We start from the raw sequence: 18,125 nt of genomic DNA, 5'->3' as shown, positions 1-18,125 counted from the left end.
ACCTTGTCTATTTACTAGGTGCCAGACCCCAGGCAGAGACCAGCCAAGTGGAAAGAGAGGTGCTTAGCCAATCAGTCCAGGTCACAGAAATGTGGCCAGAAAATCGTGACATCCTGGGGCCTTTTCCTGCAACAGGGGCAAAGTGCTGACTGCTTTGGCCAACTTCTTACCTGACTGCCAAGCTGGGCACATCTAATGCACTTTCACCCGGGTAGGGGTGGCGTGTGCCAGAAAAGCAGAATTTATAAAAAATTCCACTGGCTTGTCTGTGTGGCCTAAAAACTGGCCCTACTGACCTTCAACTGTGCTTTCAGATATAAAAGCCTGGTTTGTTTTGTATAATGTGTGTGTGTTGGGGGGGGGGGGGCGGCAGTGATTACAATCTGCATTATCATTTCGCATTATTATTCACTGTGTACACTGACTTTTGCTTTAAATAGTATGAGGAAATACTGTATTGAACAATTACCTAAGAATTCCATCACCACTTACTTAGACACATGAGGAAGGTGGGAGTCAAATACAACAGAAAGGCAGCTATGGAAGGCAATGTGAAAATCACTCAGAGCTGTTGTACATGTTATTCTATCAATATTAAGTACACACAACCCTTCTCAAAGAATTGTGGGTAAAGGACAGGGAGAAAAATCATGGGTCTACAACACAGACACTTGTCAAAGAAAACTGAAATTGCTGACATATGCGATAGTAGTCACTACTGAAGGTGTGACAGGAAAAGAACACATACAAGGAGTGACCACCTACTCCACTTGATAAAAAGTGACAAAGCACATAAGAAGGTAAAGGTAACTGCAGTAAGTGAGGGAGGGGAAGATACTATTATATGATTTTAAGAGGAAAGATTACTGAAATATAAGGTACATTGACACCTACCTAAAATTACATTTGTAGCAATAAATCAACTCCACAAACTGTTAGAATGTTCTGGGACACAGAGGATCTAAGCCACTACCTAAGCTGGAACAAAGAAAGTATGCCAGCTATATACCTGGCCATGAGATTCCCCATTATCAGAAGCAACTGAGGCATAGTCACAGGCATCCTGCTGGAAACCAGTTGAATCCTCACACCGCTCCTTTCTCCCTCTAACTTTTCCCCAGAAAAAAGGCTCATAAATCTCCTGGACTTTCTGTTGCCCTGTCTACCATCCCTGATCACAGGACACTGTTTTGTCTTGCAAATACCTATACCCAGGACACCTGGGGCAGTTCAGCAGGGGGACCCACCTTCCCCAGGGGTCTATTACACACCCTTAAAAACCCTCCTACCTTTTCCCTTGCCACTGTAGTCTGACTGGACTCAGCCTGACTGATTGTAGTGTCCTGCCTTGAGTAAAAGCCCTTAACTGGACCTTTTTGGCTCCTGGTCCTTTCTTAGGTACCACATTGGGTACCTAACATAAACTTGAGTAGTTTCTATAGATTGCCAGATAACAATGGGCTGAAAATTCTCAAATCACAATTCTGTAAAGTAATCCATAACAATTAACATCAGAATTGCATCTATCTCCATAATGAAACTACCTCCATATATTATGTCTGAGAGACAAGCTATAATAACACATTTCTTAAAAGTATAGGTTTACAGAGTTCATTATTTCTAATATTTTTAATGTGTGTAGGTTTAAAAGAAAATCCTTAAAAGATAATTTTTCTCCACTGTAGGAAGAAATGTTGAGTAGAAGGGTGGCAAAAGCCATTTACCTGCAGCAAGCAAAAAGATCTACCTCCACCCCCAAGATGTCCATGTCCTAATCTTAGGAACCTGTGAATATGTTAGTTCACCAGGCAAAAGGGAATTAGAATTGCAGATGAAATTAAGATTGTAATCAGCTGACTTTAAGAGATTATTCTGGATTACCTGGGTGGGCTCAATATCCTTAAAAGTAGAGGAAAGAAGCAGAAAAGGGAGGACCAGAGAGATGGCTGTGTAAGAACTTGGCCAGATGTTGCAGGCTTTGAAGATGGAGGAAGAGGCCACAAGCCAAGGAATGTGAGAGGTCTCTAGAAGCTTGAAAAGTCTTTTCAAACATTTTCCCCTACAGCCTACCAAATGGACACAGCCATTCCAACCCCTGATTTGGCTCTTGGAATCTATTTCAGACTTCTGATCTCCAAAACTGTAACACAGTAAATATTTTTAAGCCATTAAGTTTGTTTGTTACATTATCAACAGGAAATGAATAAACCATCCTACCTAATATTAATTACCAAAATTGTTCTGTAGCAAGAGGTTTGCAAATAATACCTGAAAGTAACAACACTGGCCATACTGAAGAATAATAACTGATACAGGTATCTAGATTTCTGCCCCCAGGGCACAATGGAGTAACAGAGACTCTATGTACCTTCCCACCTGAAACAATGAAACACTCAGACAAAACAAATGAGTGATAGTTTTCAGACCCTAAATAGTCAGTAAAGGACAACACTCCCTAAAAGATGGGAAACAAATAAGGTGAGCCCTATGATTTTCCCAGTTTACTGCCTTGAATTATTAGGCAAGAGTGTAGGGAGAGTGCAGAGTCCAGGTTTCTCTGTGATGGAGCCTGTTGGAGTCTCTGAATTGATGACACAGAGCTGAGAGCCGAGAGGAAACCAAGGCAGTGAGAGAACAGAGGACAGGATACCAGAAAAAGAGAGTCACACAGACAATCCTGGATATTAGATAGTGATCAGCACATATGGTTAACTACCTTGGCTTAGGAAAGAACTGTTGAAAAAGATTAAGAAGGGCAGTGACTGGTATTCGCACATAGCCAGGCTCATATAGAGCCTATTCCATCAGTCAAACTTGGATCTTGGATAGAGTGTTCAGAAGGTCTTGCTTTAGCTCTGGGGAACAATTAGTCCTATTGAGCACTGGTCTATACCCACATAATTATACCCAAATTATACCCAGATTATACCCAAATCTTAGAAGCAAGATCCAAAAAAGATCAAACTGCTTTCAAGTAACTTAACTGCATCTTAAAACAAAGCTCAACAGTATTTTTGGAATACAAAAATACAGCATCTAACAAAGGAAAATGCACAATGTCTGGCATCCAATTAAAGACTGGTAAACACACAAAAAGGTAAAAAAAAAAAGCCCTGGCCAGTGTGGCTGAGTTGGTTGGGTGTTGTCCTGCAAACCAAAAGATCCCTGGTTCAATTCCTGGTCAGTGCACACACATGCCTGGTTTGTAGGTTGTCTCTGGTTGGGGTGGGGTGTGTGCAAGAGGCAACTGACCAATGCTTTTATCTCACATAGATGGTTCTCTTCTTCTCCTTCTACTTCCCTTCCCCTCTTTCTAGATTCAGTAAGAGGAAAAAAAAATAAAAAAGAAAAGGTAAGAATACATGAGGAAAATACTCAATTGAAATCAACCCAGAATCGGCACAGATGTTAAAATTAGCTACCATGACAATAAAAAGGTATTATAAATGTGTTCCATATGTTCAAAAAAATAAGAAATAAAAGATATAAAAAAACCTGAAATTGTACTTCTAGAAAAACTATAATCTGGGAGATGAAAAGAAAACCTTGATGAGATTAATGGTATATTAGACATCACAAAAGAAAAAATTAAGAAATCTGAAGGCAAAGCAATAGAACCTATATAAAATGAAATGCACAGACAAAAATTGCAAAAACCAAATAGTACAGTGAACTGTAAGAGCAACTACAAACTGCCTAATAGCTGGATAACTGCAGCCTCCAAACTGGAGTTGGGGAGAGAACCACTGGAAAAATATTTAATGAAATAATAGCTGAAAAATTTTTAACCTTCATGAAAAATATAAATTCATAGATCCAAGAAATTCAATAAACCCTAAACAAAAAACATGAAAAAAGAACTATAACAAGAGGCACCAAATCTAATTGCTCAAAATAAGTAACAACCAAAAATCTTAAAAGGATAAAAAAATTTGACACATAGAGAGACAAATATAAAGATGACATCGTGACATCAAATTTCTCATGGGAAACAATGTAAGGGAGAAGACAGTGAAGATAACATCTCCAAAGTACTAAAATAAAATTTAAAACATATCAACCTATAGCTCTATACCCGGCAAAAATATCTAATAAAACAAAGGCAACATAAAGACTGTTTCAGACATATAAAAGCTGAAACGATTCCTTCTTGGCAGATATATACTGTAAGAAATATTAAAGGAAATCTTCCAAGCATAAAAAAATACCAGGTGGAAATATGAATATACAAAAGAATGAAAATCACCAGAAATGGTAACTACATGTTAATTATATCAATAATACATACACCATGTAAATCTCTTTAAAATCTTTTTTAAAAAATCACAGACAGTTTAAACAAAAATAATAATGTATTGAGGGGAACAGAACATACAATCACAGTGGTCTTCATAAGAGGGAGGCAGATGAGAGGGACAGAAGGCAATGTGACAAATCAGAGAAAGAAGCTGAAAAAAGCAAGACAGTGGAGTGATGTAAGTAAGGGGCTACAAGGCAAGGAATGCAGTGGTCTTCAAAACTCAAAAGCAAGAAAGCAGATCCTTCCCTGAAGCCTCTAGGAGGAACATATCTGCCAATACCCTGATTTTAGAATCCTGCCTTCAGAACTGTAAGAGAATAAATCTGTGTTGCTTTAAGCCGCTGAAGTTGTAGTATCTTGCTACAGCAGCAGAAGGAAACTAACAGAGTCCAAGGATTTAAATTGGGGCCTGATCACATAGGCACCTTCTACCCAGCACATCTCAGACTCCCAGAAGGAAAGCAGGTGATTAGCATAAGCCACACATACTTAGGTCTATTTATGGAATTTCTATTTTATTCTATTTATCTGTTTGTATACCAATACCTTACCTTTTCATTATATAATGGCTTAAGAGTATTTTTTAGTAAGCTGCTTGTGCTATTCATACCTCATAACTTTTTAACCTTTCCCCAACATTCCTACATGTCTATTTTTCCATATGAACCTTAACATCAACTTTTCCAACTCTATAAAGTTTTGCTGGTATTTTTAAATTGCATGGTATTAAATTAATGTTAACTTGGAGATAACTGACATCTTTATAATGTTGAATTCTCCTACCCATGCATAAGAAATGTCTTTTCACTATTCAAATCTACTCCTCTGCCTTTAGGACTGTTTTCAAGTTTTTCTCAAATACTGCACATTTTTTTTTGTTAAATTTATTCTTTAAAACTACTTTGTTGCAAAAACTCTTGATAACTTTTGGCAATGTCTAAAGTATTTCAAAATACTTAAGAGCTTTGTGTTAAAAAAACACCCACAATATGTAGATATAAATATATCAACTAAAGGGAGCAAACGTGTGGAAGTGTGAGACAGTGGCCTGTTAGCGGCTAGCTGCCCGTGTCCAGTGGCATCAATGAACAGGTTTCCTAGATGGGTTAGAGATATGGGTTAACTCACCAAGAGAATTCAGTGGCACTGACTGAAGATAATTGCTGCTGTAATTCAAACAGCCTAAATCAATAGCTAGAAGTAAAAGACCAGGAGATATTTCATCTACTAAACATCACATCTATCCCTAATTACTCTTAAAACTAAAACTCTTAAATACACAAGAAATTTCCTATTATCACAAATATTTTATTTCAACCAACTACATACCACAATCATACATCACAATGAAACACTTACAGTATTAATTACCCTATGAAGAACGGAAAAAGATAAGGATACCTCACTTTTTATTCAATCTTATTTCACATTGTTCTAAAGATCTAGACAATGCAATAATAGATATAAACATACATATTACATAAGTTGTCATTCAATTATTTTATACCCACATGGTGATTTTATATACTTCAAATTAGTGTGTGTGTGAGAGTGTGTATAAGGAAAATGAATAGAAAATATAAGGATGTCATCGAGTTCCAAATTTGTCTAACATTTTAATGCAATTCTAACTGAAAAGCAAACAGGAATTTTAAACTTTCTTCAAAAATAATTTTAGGACTCACAGGGAATAAAAACAAGATAGACAAGAAAATGCTAAGTTGTAAGCACAGGAAGAACTGTTATATAGTATAGTATCTAATTTCACTAGAGATTAAAATTGTTTTCTATACTATCACAAACAAGCACCTCCCAAAAGTACTGACAGCCATAAAGGAATTGTGGCCAAGAACAAGAGGACTTGGGGGTGAGGAAAGGAGGACTGTCACCCCACGTAGGGCTAATATGAGTATTAAATGAGACAAGGCATGCAAAGCAATTAGCCCAGTGTTCAAGCGATATGAAGGCAGTATGTGGTAAACACTAGCCATCGTGATCAAGTAGGGTAATTATAGGTGTTACCAATATAGGCAATAACTGCCTACAAAATATATTCCTGAAATGATAAAAAATAAAATTTGGATAAATATTATCATTCCAGAAATGTTTTTTTCTTATTCTAGTTCATCTTTAATTGCTTCTCCTACTAAAATTGAACTCAATGTGCTGAACCCCTCCTTAAAATGGTAGGGACAAGAACATGATCCAGTCCTTAACTTCCAGAAGCTCATGATCCTATGTAAGTACAAATAAACCTGGACATGGTTGGGAAGGGGCTGACGATACTCAGAAATTATTTTCTATTTATAAGAATCTCTAGGACTCAATAAAATTAGATCTAAACTGCTTCTTCTCTCCTATGATTTCTGTCTTTAGCACAATTCTCAGTAACTCATTTTCTCCTGCAGCCATAACCCAAGAGAAGCCCAGTGAGCTATAAATACAAAGTAACTCCCCTAAGTGGAAAACACAGCTACTACTGCACTGCCTCTGAAAACAGAAATTATTGTACTTCTTGGTATTGATAACAACTACTTCAGGCCCCATTTGCAAATCAAGAAGTAATACTTCAGATGAGCCCAAGTAACCAATTTGGAGAAGCATTTTTTTAAGTGGCTGTTTGAAAAAGCACACTCTTATATGCAGCTCCACAAAATAACTTTTGGAATGACAAACTTAAGTCATATCTCAACGCTCTTTATAAACATAGCTAAGTTTTGAGAGAACCTTTGTAGCACAAATAATTCCCTAGATAATATCCTGCATCTAATTTAACCATTCCTAAAAAAGAAAATCTCCTTGCAGGACGTTTAGTCCTGCCCAAAAAGTCCAAGGAGACATGTGGTCCACAACAAAGCCCTCTGATCTAACACCCAAGTAGGGCCCTTGTCACACCATGGAATGCAAACTGCCAATTAATTTATGTCAGTAGATTTGGCATAGGCTATTTCTCACCCTGTACTGACTGCTAAGACAGTTTTTACTAGTATATGCTTTGATCCAAATCTAACACTATAACTACATAGAAAAAACATTAGTTAAGAACCAAAGTTAAACTGTCATCTCATTTTGCAGTCAAAACTGATTTAGAAAAGTCCTAAAATGTTAGAACTTAAGAAGTCTTAAAATACATTTAATTTTATAAGCAAATAATCTGAAGAAATATTTTATGTAGAATTTATAGTTTCTTTTTTTAAAAGATTTTATTAATTTATTTTTAGAGAGAGGGGCGGGAAGGAAAAAGAGAGGAAGAGAAACACTGATGTGTGGCTGCCTCTCTCCACCCCCTACTGGGGACCTGCCCTACAACCTGGGCATGTGCCCTGACTGGGAATGGATCCAGCGACCCTTTGATTCACAGGCCCATACTCAGCTCACTGAGCTACACCAGCCAGGGCTATAGTTTCTAATAGAGTACGTTACTTTTATCAAAAACTACATGTTCACAATTCTTAGTGCCATACAATGATAGAAATCATTTGTTAAAAAATGCAGGTCTGATGTACAATAGCATCAAAAAGAATAAAATTTCTAGGAAAATATAATAACCAAGGAGGTGAAAAACTTGTACACTGAAAACTATAAACACAAACTATAAAAGACACAAATAAATGGAAAGACGTCCCGTGTTCATGGATTGGAAAACAGTATTCTTAAGATGTCTATACTACCCAAAGCAATCTTCATGTTCAATGCAATCCCTATCAAAACTACAAGAGCATTTTTAGCACAAATATAAAAATCCATATGGAATCTCAAAGAACACCAAATAGCCAAAACAAGCTTGAAAGAGAACAAAGTTTGAGGTCTCACACCTCCTGATTTCAAAACATGTAACAAAGCCACAGTAATCAAAATGCGCAGCACAGGCATAAGTGAGAAAACAGATCAATGGAACAGAATAGAAATGTTAAAATTCAAAAGTTAAAAACAGTGATGGTTTATATAGTGTTTAATACTCATTTTAGTTATAAGGGAAAGCAACATGTAGGGAAGAAAAAAGTGGTGCCACCTTATATTTAATTATAGCAGAATTCCTAATAACATCTGCATCTGAGTGGTTTTACATGTACTCTTGACCCACAACTCAGGTCTTGGGTTTGAGAAGGAGAGAATAAAGTCATTTTAGGCAAACATTCATTTAAAACTGAATGCCTACTCTGCATAAACTGCTCATGTTAACAGATGTTCTGCCCTACAGAAATCCCAGTCTGGGCAAAGAATGACACCCATAAAATAATTCAAGTAGCTAAATAAGGCAATACACAATTAAGCTCAGATGAATGACAGATGAATGACAAAGAGGATGCAAATTCAGAAGGGATTGCAGGACTGAAAAGAAATAGAGAAAGTTGAGAGGTGAGAGCCCACTGCAGTGCCCTAGGCAGGAGGATTCAGGAGAGCTAACCAAGACAGCTAATAGGCATTGATGTTGCCTGGTAGAATAAAAAATGAGACCAATGAGGCAGAGAACAATCATGGCATTAATATTAAAAACTGGGAAACTGGAGGTGGCATGAGATAATTCTGCTTTGGAAACGTGTAGTGTGTTGGTGGCTAGAAATGCAAATGAAGGAAGATACCCACATGGCACCTAGAGAACAGTGGCTGACAAGGGCAGGATAATAACCAAGAAGCACAAAGTCATCGAAACCATGTGAGAAAAGTTCCAAGGCACAGCTATCAACAGTGTCTGATGCTGCCTACAACAGATGGCAAGGGAAAATTCAGGCACGGAAAACAAGCCTCTGGGCAATCTGGCAAGGACAATAAGAATGCTCAAGTCACATGCAGATGAAGGAGAACTTCTAAAATATCAAGCACCCATCCATGATTTCATTTCCCCCAAGAGTAGTTTGGCTTATCACTACTCTGGATGACAACAAATTAGATAATTTTTACATCTACTCCCCAAAGCTGATCTTTTTAGCTGGTGTCTCTGAGTCCTACAAGGCTAAGGAAATAGTCATCTGCAAGAGAGAGGACACACTGTTTCCAACTACAGGAACCCAAGGCTTCTGGCAGTAGTGAACGGCTTTAAGCAATATTAATGAAGTGATGTTTTATTTACTAGACCCTAAATTAGAGCAGCCACTCTACTCGCAAAGGATTAAAACAGGTCACTCCAGAAAATCACTTTTTAAAATATTCTTACATTAATATAAAGTGGTAATTTGATTAGAAGTAAATACTACTCCTAATCAATTCTACATACTCAGATAAAGTTTTTATCTCTTTCTTCTGGCCCTTATTTCCAAGCACTCTGGTCACAGGCTCTGTAGATAAGACACCTTTGTATCCTCCCTCCTGCACTGCTGTCACATATACAGGTTAAAACAAAACTGAAATATAAATTGTCACAGACCAAAACAATCATATTCCTGAAACTTACCCAAGTTTCCATTTAATAAATAAAATGACCTTTTTATTTATCATAAATTAAAAGACAACCATGTCTCCCCAAAACCCATGTCAGAAGTACTATACAAAATAGTCACAGGATGTAAAGTAGAGCAGTGAGAATATGTAGCCAATAGTATTGTAATAACTAAGTATGGTACCAACAGGGTACTTGAAATATTGGAGGATCACTTTGTAAATTATAATTGTCTAATTACTGTTCTGTGCACCTGAAACTAATTAAAGTAATACTGAATATCCACTGTAATTGAAAAACAAAATTTTTAAAAATGAGTATGGAGGCCAGAAGACAGTGGAACAATTTTTACCATAAAACAAGCTGTCTAAACTTTGGCAGGAGTTATTAAGTCTAGCGTATAGTGGTAGCTTCTGTATCAGAAATATAAAGTTCTTTACTAGGATGGAAAAAAATAACTCTATTACATGGCATGACGCTTTTTAAAAAAAGTTCCTATGTTCTCGTTATAATGAGCTGATTTGTAAGTCAAAAATACTATTAAAAAACATACATTTAGTGTATACACACATACATATTTTTGCTACATATTTTTAATATATTTTCATTACACACACACACTACTCTCACAATTCCTAATATCTATATCTTAGCTTCAAGAAAAATCTTGATACTAATCCAGAATAGACAAGTTATCTGTAGTAATTATAGTAACTTCTACCTCTGGCAACTCTTACAAAGTCCTTACAAACTGCAGAGTACAGCCAAAACATTTTCCAAGTCCCTTTTCTCTGAGCTATTGATAATACAACCCCATGTAAAGACGAATGTTAAAATACAGTTAAGATATAAGGGATGTTAAGACAAGAAATGGCTCATACGTCTGACTTTAAAAAATTAACATCTAATCCAAACATGAAAAACTGCATTAGGTAATCTAGCTGCCTCTGCTGGTTTTCTTTAGAGACAGTGAGTTTTATTATGCTTTGAAGATTTTTTGGTGAAATTCTACTGCAGTGGAGGAAAACTATACAAACTTACAAAATACCCAAAAAAACCAGCATTACAATTGCAGGTGAATTTCAACTCTGAAAAAGAAAACTAGTTTATGTTACTAAAATAAGCATAAAAGAATCTCTAAGGCATCCATGGACAAACTGAACTTCGCTACCTTTAAAAATCTGCCCAGACTTGCTGAAACTCAACATCTTTCGGGGGCAAGTGCTGTTGTTTGTGCCCTGTCAGTTGTCAAACTCATAGTATCACAATCATGTGAGAAAAATCAATCTCATTTCTCCTGCTACTCAAACAAAAACAATACTAGAATCTGATCAGCAGGAAGGTTGAAAGCATAGCCCATTTCTGGAGCTACCTTCAGGAATATTTAATATGAACCAGACCCGTTCATGATAGGCAGAGGCCTATGTTCTACATTAATATAATCACCATCAATATCTTGAACAGCTCATTTGTACAAAAAGTTCACACAGGCACAACATGGCCACAAAAGATGTCTCACTGTGCCAGGACCACTGACTGACTCAACCACATCTTTTCAAACTTTATACCCTGGCAAGCATTCTCCTCACCTGACCCCTACATTTATGGGGATTAGACAGGGGAACTAAAACTTATAAACTACACAAATGGAAAATTAGCAAATATAATTTAGGCCCACATTTCTCAAACAAGGGATTTGTTTCCTTAACTAAACAAACAATTAGCATATAAAATGGCTCTTGGGAAAATAAGCAACAGGATAATAGAAAGTTAATGTTTTACTAGACTCATTCTTTTATTTCCCTGTGCTAATGATGGCCCAGGAAGACGATCACCCATTCAAACAAATGTCTACTGTGTGCCTGCCACTGTGCATGGTAAGCAAAGTGACAAAAAAGCAAGGACACAATACCTGCCAAGGATGACTTTGAACTCAAGGAGAAAAGCCCATTACATTATTGTACTATTTTAGGTTCACTGGACACCAACTACTTGCCAGACTGTGCTGGCATCATGGACACACAGGAACAATCAACTAACTGCAGGTCTGTAACCAGTGATGAATTCTGACAACCCTGGGCCTGACTGTCCTAAAGCATCAGTATTTTATTCTAGAAATAAACTTGGATCTATCAATTACTCCTTTCTATAGATAGCAATTCTTTGAATAATTTCCATCTACGTTAACCCAGAATAAGGTTGCTTAGAGTGTGAAATGAGGAAATGTAATGTTTTGAACAAAAATAAAGAAACAGTAATCTGAAGCACACTTGCACTTTAATTTAATTTGGTTTGCATTTGCTGGTGCTTTCAATAACAACAAAAAGCATAAAGTGGCACATGGAATTTTCTTGCAGTGGCAGTTCAGTGTGAAACAAAAGCTAAACTAACAAGTTTTGCTTAGTTTTTTAACAAGCACTGACTTTTAATGATTTCTTCAGGAAGGCTCTATGACTCATTTCCCTAGGCTCAAAAACAGGTAGTATTGACAAAATTACAGTTTTGGTCTTCCAGGTGACAAAATAATGCTTAACCCGGTGAAAGCACCAGTGTACAGTTATACAATACTAACAAGAGATTTTAAAACAGGGGCCAGCCCTTAACTATAAATTACAGATAAAGGTTTGCAAACTAGAAAATTGACACGATTTTAAAATAAAAAGATAATGACATCCAATTATGTATGTTAAAATAAAAAATGTAAACAGACTTTCAATAGCTCACTGGAACGCTAAGTAAAACTGTATTGTACATACATATAGAAAAGTGTTAGCTAAACATTCGTCAACACTGCAAAGTGATACTGAAGAGGGAAACTGAAGAAACAAGATTCTTCTTCTAAAAATATTTGAACAAATTCAAAGTTTTGAACAAATTAAAATGTTTGAACAAATTCAAAGTAAAATGTAAGCTGGGTTTCTTTGAAGCCTTTCCACTGGTCTCGCTATTTTGACTACGACACTTTAAAGTGAGCCCTGTCTGCACGCCGTTATTAAAATCGCAACCAAAAAAAGAAAGCGTCCTAAAATTTGCCTATTAGCAGCAATCAAGTCTAAATATATGCCCTCCCCCACTCCGTCATAGAATGGGCCGAGTGGCAAGAATATCCGAGAAGTCAGGAAGTTTTGAAATGGCAGTGACAGGAGACAAGGGGGAGGACAAGGGGAAGGAATCACGGACAAGAGCCACTTGGTGCGGCCAAAGTCGCGAGGTGGCATCTGGACGGCAACTTCGCGCCTCGGACAGGACCCGACCGGCGACTTCTACCGGATCGAGCTTGGCGCCGCGGCCCTGCCTCCCGGTCACAGCCCGGCAGCGGCCTCCGCGAGGACGCGGTGACAGTGCGGAGCCGGGGAACGCCGGCCAGTGACACCCACCTTCCTTCTCGGCCCGCGCCGCGGCCACGACGAGGGTCATTACCAGGTGAAGCGCTCCCAGGCGGGAGGCGGCCGCGCTCCACGGGCCCGTGCCACGGCCAGCCGCGGGCTCCAGACCCGCCCCGGCGGAGGTGGAAGCGGCGGCCGCTCCTGCTGCTTCTCCGGCCGGTTTTCCCATCCCTGCCGGCCGGGGGCCGCCGCGCTTGAAGTACGGCGCGGCCCTTCTCGGCGAGGCGGCGGTGGCGGCGCGGGAGCCGTGGTCCGGTCTCGGGCAGCGACGCCGGGGACGAGAGCGGCTCCGGGCCCAGGACTGGGGCTCCGGGTGTGGCTGGGTCCGTGCGTGCGTGTGAGCGAGACTGTCAGTCACGGTAGCAGCCTCAGCATTTCCAGCGAGGAATCGACACGGAGAGGCCGCGGGTCAAGCACGGCAGGCGGCCATTCTGAACACGGGCACCGGCCAAGGGTTCCAGACGCTGGCCTGCGAGGGGCGGGGCACGGCCCTGGGCACCGCCTCCGCCGTGCCGTCACCTGTGGGCCCGCCCGTTAGCAATTAGCCGGGTCACCGTGGGTCCGAACTCCTCGTCCGGCTCTCGGAGGCTCACGGCTTCACCGGCCAGGGACAGCGGGGACAACACAGCCCCAAACCGTCACGCTGTCCCGCAAGACGGAGGAGGGAGGCAGCCCTGGATCGGCCGCCAGGACTTGTGATGGCGGCGCACGCCTCACGGAAGCAGTGACGGCGGTCACGTGGAGACGCGGGGGCCTCTAGGCGCAGCCGCCGTGGTGTGGGGGTGGGGCCGCGGGCGCTGAGGAAGACTCGGCAGCTGCTTAGGTGCGGGGACGGCGTCCCACATCTTTGGCACTGCAGTGCTAGAGCCTTCCAAAAGATTGAGGACGCCTACCGACCTCAAGACTCAGCGCAGAAAATCCATTTCAGTAACTCAGCGTGGTCAATTCTCCGCCTTTCAGCTCCTTGGGGAATACCCGGTGCCTGATTCTGTGCCTGGTGGCGTTTCCTGGGGGAAGGAGATCTGCTCTGTTCAACTGTGTATTCCCCAGCCAGTGTATTCAGGAACGCTTACTGGAATCTTCTTGGTTTTGGATTGTGCTCACTGTTATGTGGATATATAAAGCCGTAGTGACCCTGGAGGGAGAGGCAGGTGGATCTTTGGGAAAAACTGTCCAGTGGCCCTGTTGGCTTACTTTGTCTTGAAGTGATCTTAAGACGTTTTATACATATCTTTCCTTCGAGGTCCAAATTAAACGCCATCCTCTGTATTCTCCATTCATACACCTTGGATGCCCTTTCTACCTTAGATGGAGGTTCTTGGTGCACTTGGCTCTTCTCTCGAAACAATTTACATTGCATGAGGGAGTCCGTCTTTACTCTTCCTGGTAACTTCCCCCAAACTCCTAACTTAGAGAGTATTTCAGTAACTGTCGTTTTAGGGCTATGTCCAGAACAAACTACTTAGGAAAATGTCTTAGAACAAACTACATAGGAAAGTAAGATTTCAGAAAAATTTATAAAAGGATCTCCAAATATTACTCTAGGAAAGCCCTTAAAATTTATTTTATTTATAAATTTATTTTTAGTGGCCTTACCCTAGTGACTTTGAAAAGCAATTTTATGTTTCTGAGTATGAAACTTCTTGGTGAGGGATACTCTGATCACCACCGTTAATACTGAAATTTAATGTATCCACCACACTCCCATCAAGGCCCAATCTGCCTTACTTTGTGCTCACTCCTCTTTGTTTCATAAAAATTATCATTTTCTATAATACTATATAACTCACTTAGTCATTATGTATTGTTATCTGTTTTCCACTCACCCCCATCTATTTTGGTTCATTGATATATCTCAAGGTCTTGAATATATTAAGCACCCAGTAACACTTATGGGATGAATATGAATGAATGAATGGAGGAGAGGTGAATTCATGAATAAATAGACCAAAAGATAAAGATCAGCAAGACATATTCCTTCCCCTCAAGGGAACTTAAAATCTAGTGAGTACAGACATGTACAAAATAGCATAGGGGGAAGTAAACCAGAGGAGAAAAAAATATTAAATGAAGGCAACTCTGCGTTCTACTGATTTCTGTATCCAGTCTTTTCAACTTCTTCACCTGATTTTTCTTTGTTTTTAGTTCTATGTCCCTTCATCTAGTTCAGAGTATGAATAAAGCTCACAGCAATCAAGTGAGTGAGAAGAAATGTAGCATATTGACAATCTTCAGTATACAGAATATCCTGCTCATTTTGTCTGCTGTGTGCCTTATTCCTTGGTAAGTTTCCCTTGATGTTATTCATAAAAGAAAAAAAAAGAACTCTCCATCCCTAGGTTGATATCTATTCAACTTAATAGGTAGCTGTAGCCTAGTTTTGGACAAATAAACCCCAGGCAGGTTCATGCTATAGGATGAGGAAATAGCTTGTGAGGTGGTGGGCTGAGCTTGTTACCTATGTGGATTTCATTTTATTTGAAACTCTTATATATTACTCAAGAAAACTAGATTCCTTTGCATTTTCCAAATTCACATGAAGTAAGTAAGGCCTCATCAATGACCATAATACCATTACCACATATGCATATACACCTCTACTAATAAGCCTATGCATTTAGATGCTAGAATTAACTATGGTTTTATTTACTAGTTCCCTTTCAAACTGACTGACACATTTTACAAGCCTATATTAATCTTTCTAGCATTCTTAAGTAATGTTTTATGGCATACATTCTAAGTTGAAATAAACCAAAATTTCAGCCTGCCATTTCAAATTGTCCACAACAGTCTTCAGTACCTCTCTAATTTTCTGTCTCCTAGAAGACTGAGTAACATTTGAACTGTAAAAATGCTAGAAATGGTCAGTAAAAGTGAGGACAATATACTCAAGATGCTTAGATGGAGACCAGAAATGAAGAAAAACAACCAAAACACTAATAATGTATGACCATAGAGTAATGACCACTGCTGAGATGAAGACGAGGTAGGAGTAACACAATTGTCTCTGCCAAGCCCAGTGTGAGTTTCCTAAATGGGGAATCAAGAATTGGCCATAACAGTTTTGTGCGATGCCTGTTTAACGTCAGGCAGCCTGAAAGCAGGTATCCTAGCTATCATATACACCTGGGCAGTGTTTTCCATAAAGTGAATTCTACTTTCTCTAAACATCATGACTTCAATTTCTGGTATTTTTAAACACAAGTTAAATTTGGTATTTTAAGTCTGGTATTTTAAAACTATATAACATGGTTGGTAAAAAATGTCTTCAGGACCACAAATAAACAAATCTATAAATTATTCTTGAGAATAATTCAAGATAAGCAAATAAGTCTGGCAAAAAAGTCAAGAACCATGTGATTCCACTCAACGTTGGACATAAAACTAAAAGCAACAAATGCACAAACAAGATACAGATAACAGTATAGTGATTACCAAAGGAAAGGGGTGGGGGTAGTAAAAAGTAAACAGGGTCCAAATATGGTGGAAGAAGATTTATTTGACTTTGGGTGATGGGAATACAATGCAATAAACAGATGATGTATCAGAATTGAGCACTTGCAACCTATATAATTTTATTAATCAGTGCCACACCAATAAATTTAATTTAAAAATAACTTTAAAAAAAGAAAAAAAGTCATCAAAGAAATTGTCTGTGCAAGTTCTCAAGGGTAATATTCATGTTTTAGAGTTAATCTGTGTTATGGTTAGCATCTGTGTTCTATCACAAAGGTTTAATGCTTTGAATCCCTTTGCTAGTGCATAGGCTAAGGAATATTCATAGCAGAGTCCTTGATCTTTATAAAGTATGTGTTGTCACATGATGGAAAATATAATTGAAGATAAAGGAACTGTTCTTTTTGTTGGAGAAAATGTTTTTGACAGCGTGGTTTTACTTGTGTATAACTTCATACCAAAAATTCATAGGATTTTAGAAGAAGGAATGGAGCTTAACTATTTAGTTGAGGCTGGCTTCTCAAGTGTCCCCTCCACCTCCAGCTCTTGTGGGCAAATTTCTCAACCTCTCTAAATCTCAGTTTCCACAGTCTTATATATTTTAAAATGGTAGAAATGACTACTGAAGTCTCATTGTAAGGAGAGAATGATATCCAGCACATGTCATGTGCTCAGTAAAGTCACTGTTGTAGTGATTATCAGTACAGAAAAGGAAGCTGAGGCCCATTGATTAAGATACCTGTCCAAGATGACGGCAAGGCAGAGCCTTGACTCTCAGACCAGGGTTTCAGCTTTTCTTTCATCTTTAGGTGCATTGAACGTATTATCTTATATGTCTGTAGTGTTTTATTTGGCAGAGCGCTCTTATAATTATTGTAATAATCTTATAATAATGCCAAGGCTAAAGTATTAAAATACCACTGCTCTACCTAAATGGCAGCACAGATCAATTCAGGGACATTTAAGAGTTGAGTCAAATGATTTCTTAAAAGGATCTCACTAAAATGTTATCAGCTGGAAGCTGAGCTTCCTCGAAGTCACATACTCACACCTAAGCACTTTACATGCATCAAGGTAGATCAGGTTATATGAGACAATAAACAACTTCAAAATTTAAATGACTTACAACAGATTTGTTTCTCTCTTCCGACACTTGTTCATTCAAGACCCCGACTGATGGGATAACCTGAGTCACTGTAGCTAAGTTAAAAGAGGGTTCTTGGAGGAGAAGAGGAAGACAATCAAATTATCTGATGGGAACTGACATTTCATCATTTGCACTCACAACTCATTGGTCAGAACCAGTTGTGTGACCACACCCAAGTTCACAGGACTGGAAAAGTGTAACCCTTCCTGCTTCTGGAAAGAGAGAGGCAGGCAGGACTATTTAAATGACCACCACAGGCTTTAACATTTTTTTCTTCTTGGAAAATAAGAAACAGCAGCTTGAGAAAAGATGATGGAAACTGGTTTCAGTTTCTCTTGAATTATCAAGTTGTAAAGAATAAATCTAAGATAACATTTGTATTTTTTTTGTTTGTTCATTTAATGTATATTTTATGGTGGATATAGTCACCAATGAAATATGAATGCCTTTAAAAGCAGT

The 18,125-nt window shown here is 38.8% G+C and overlaps 1 protein-coding gene across 1 annotated transcript in view; it reads right to left on the bottom strand.

Moving 5' to 3' along the window:
- TMEM131 (transmembrane protein 131) overlaps window positions 1-13,750 on the bottom strand; it is a 216,902-nt gene extending 203,152 nt beyond the window's left edge. Inside the window, exon 1 of the mRNA XM_037056831.1 lies at window positions 13,055-13,750. Within this exon, the coding sequence (XP_036912726.1) occupies window positions 13,055-13,232 (178 nt within the window). The 5' untranslated portion in view covers window positions 13,233-13,750. The remainder of the gene's footprint in view (window positions 1-13,054) is intronic.
- Between the last annotated feature and the right edge of the window lie 4,375 nt (window positions 13,751-18,125).

Source organism: Sturnira hondurensis, unplaced genomic scaffold (assembly GCF_014824575.4).
Source record: "Sturnira hondurensis isolate 20B ecotype Veracruz unplaced genomic scaffold, ASM1482457v3 Scaffold0009178, whole genome shotgun sequence".
NCBI lineage: Eukaryota > Metazoa > Chordata > Mammalia > Chiroptera > Phyllostomidae > Sturnira > Sturnira hondurensis.
This window is presented reverse-complemented; position numbering and strand designations above follow the sequence as displayed.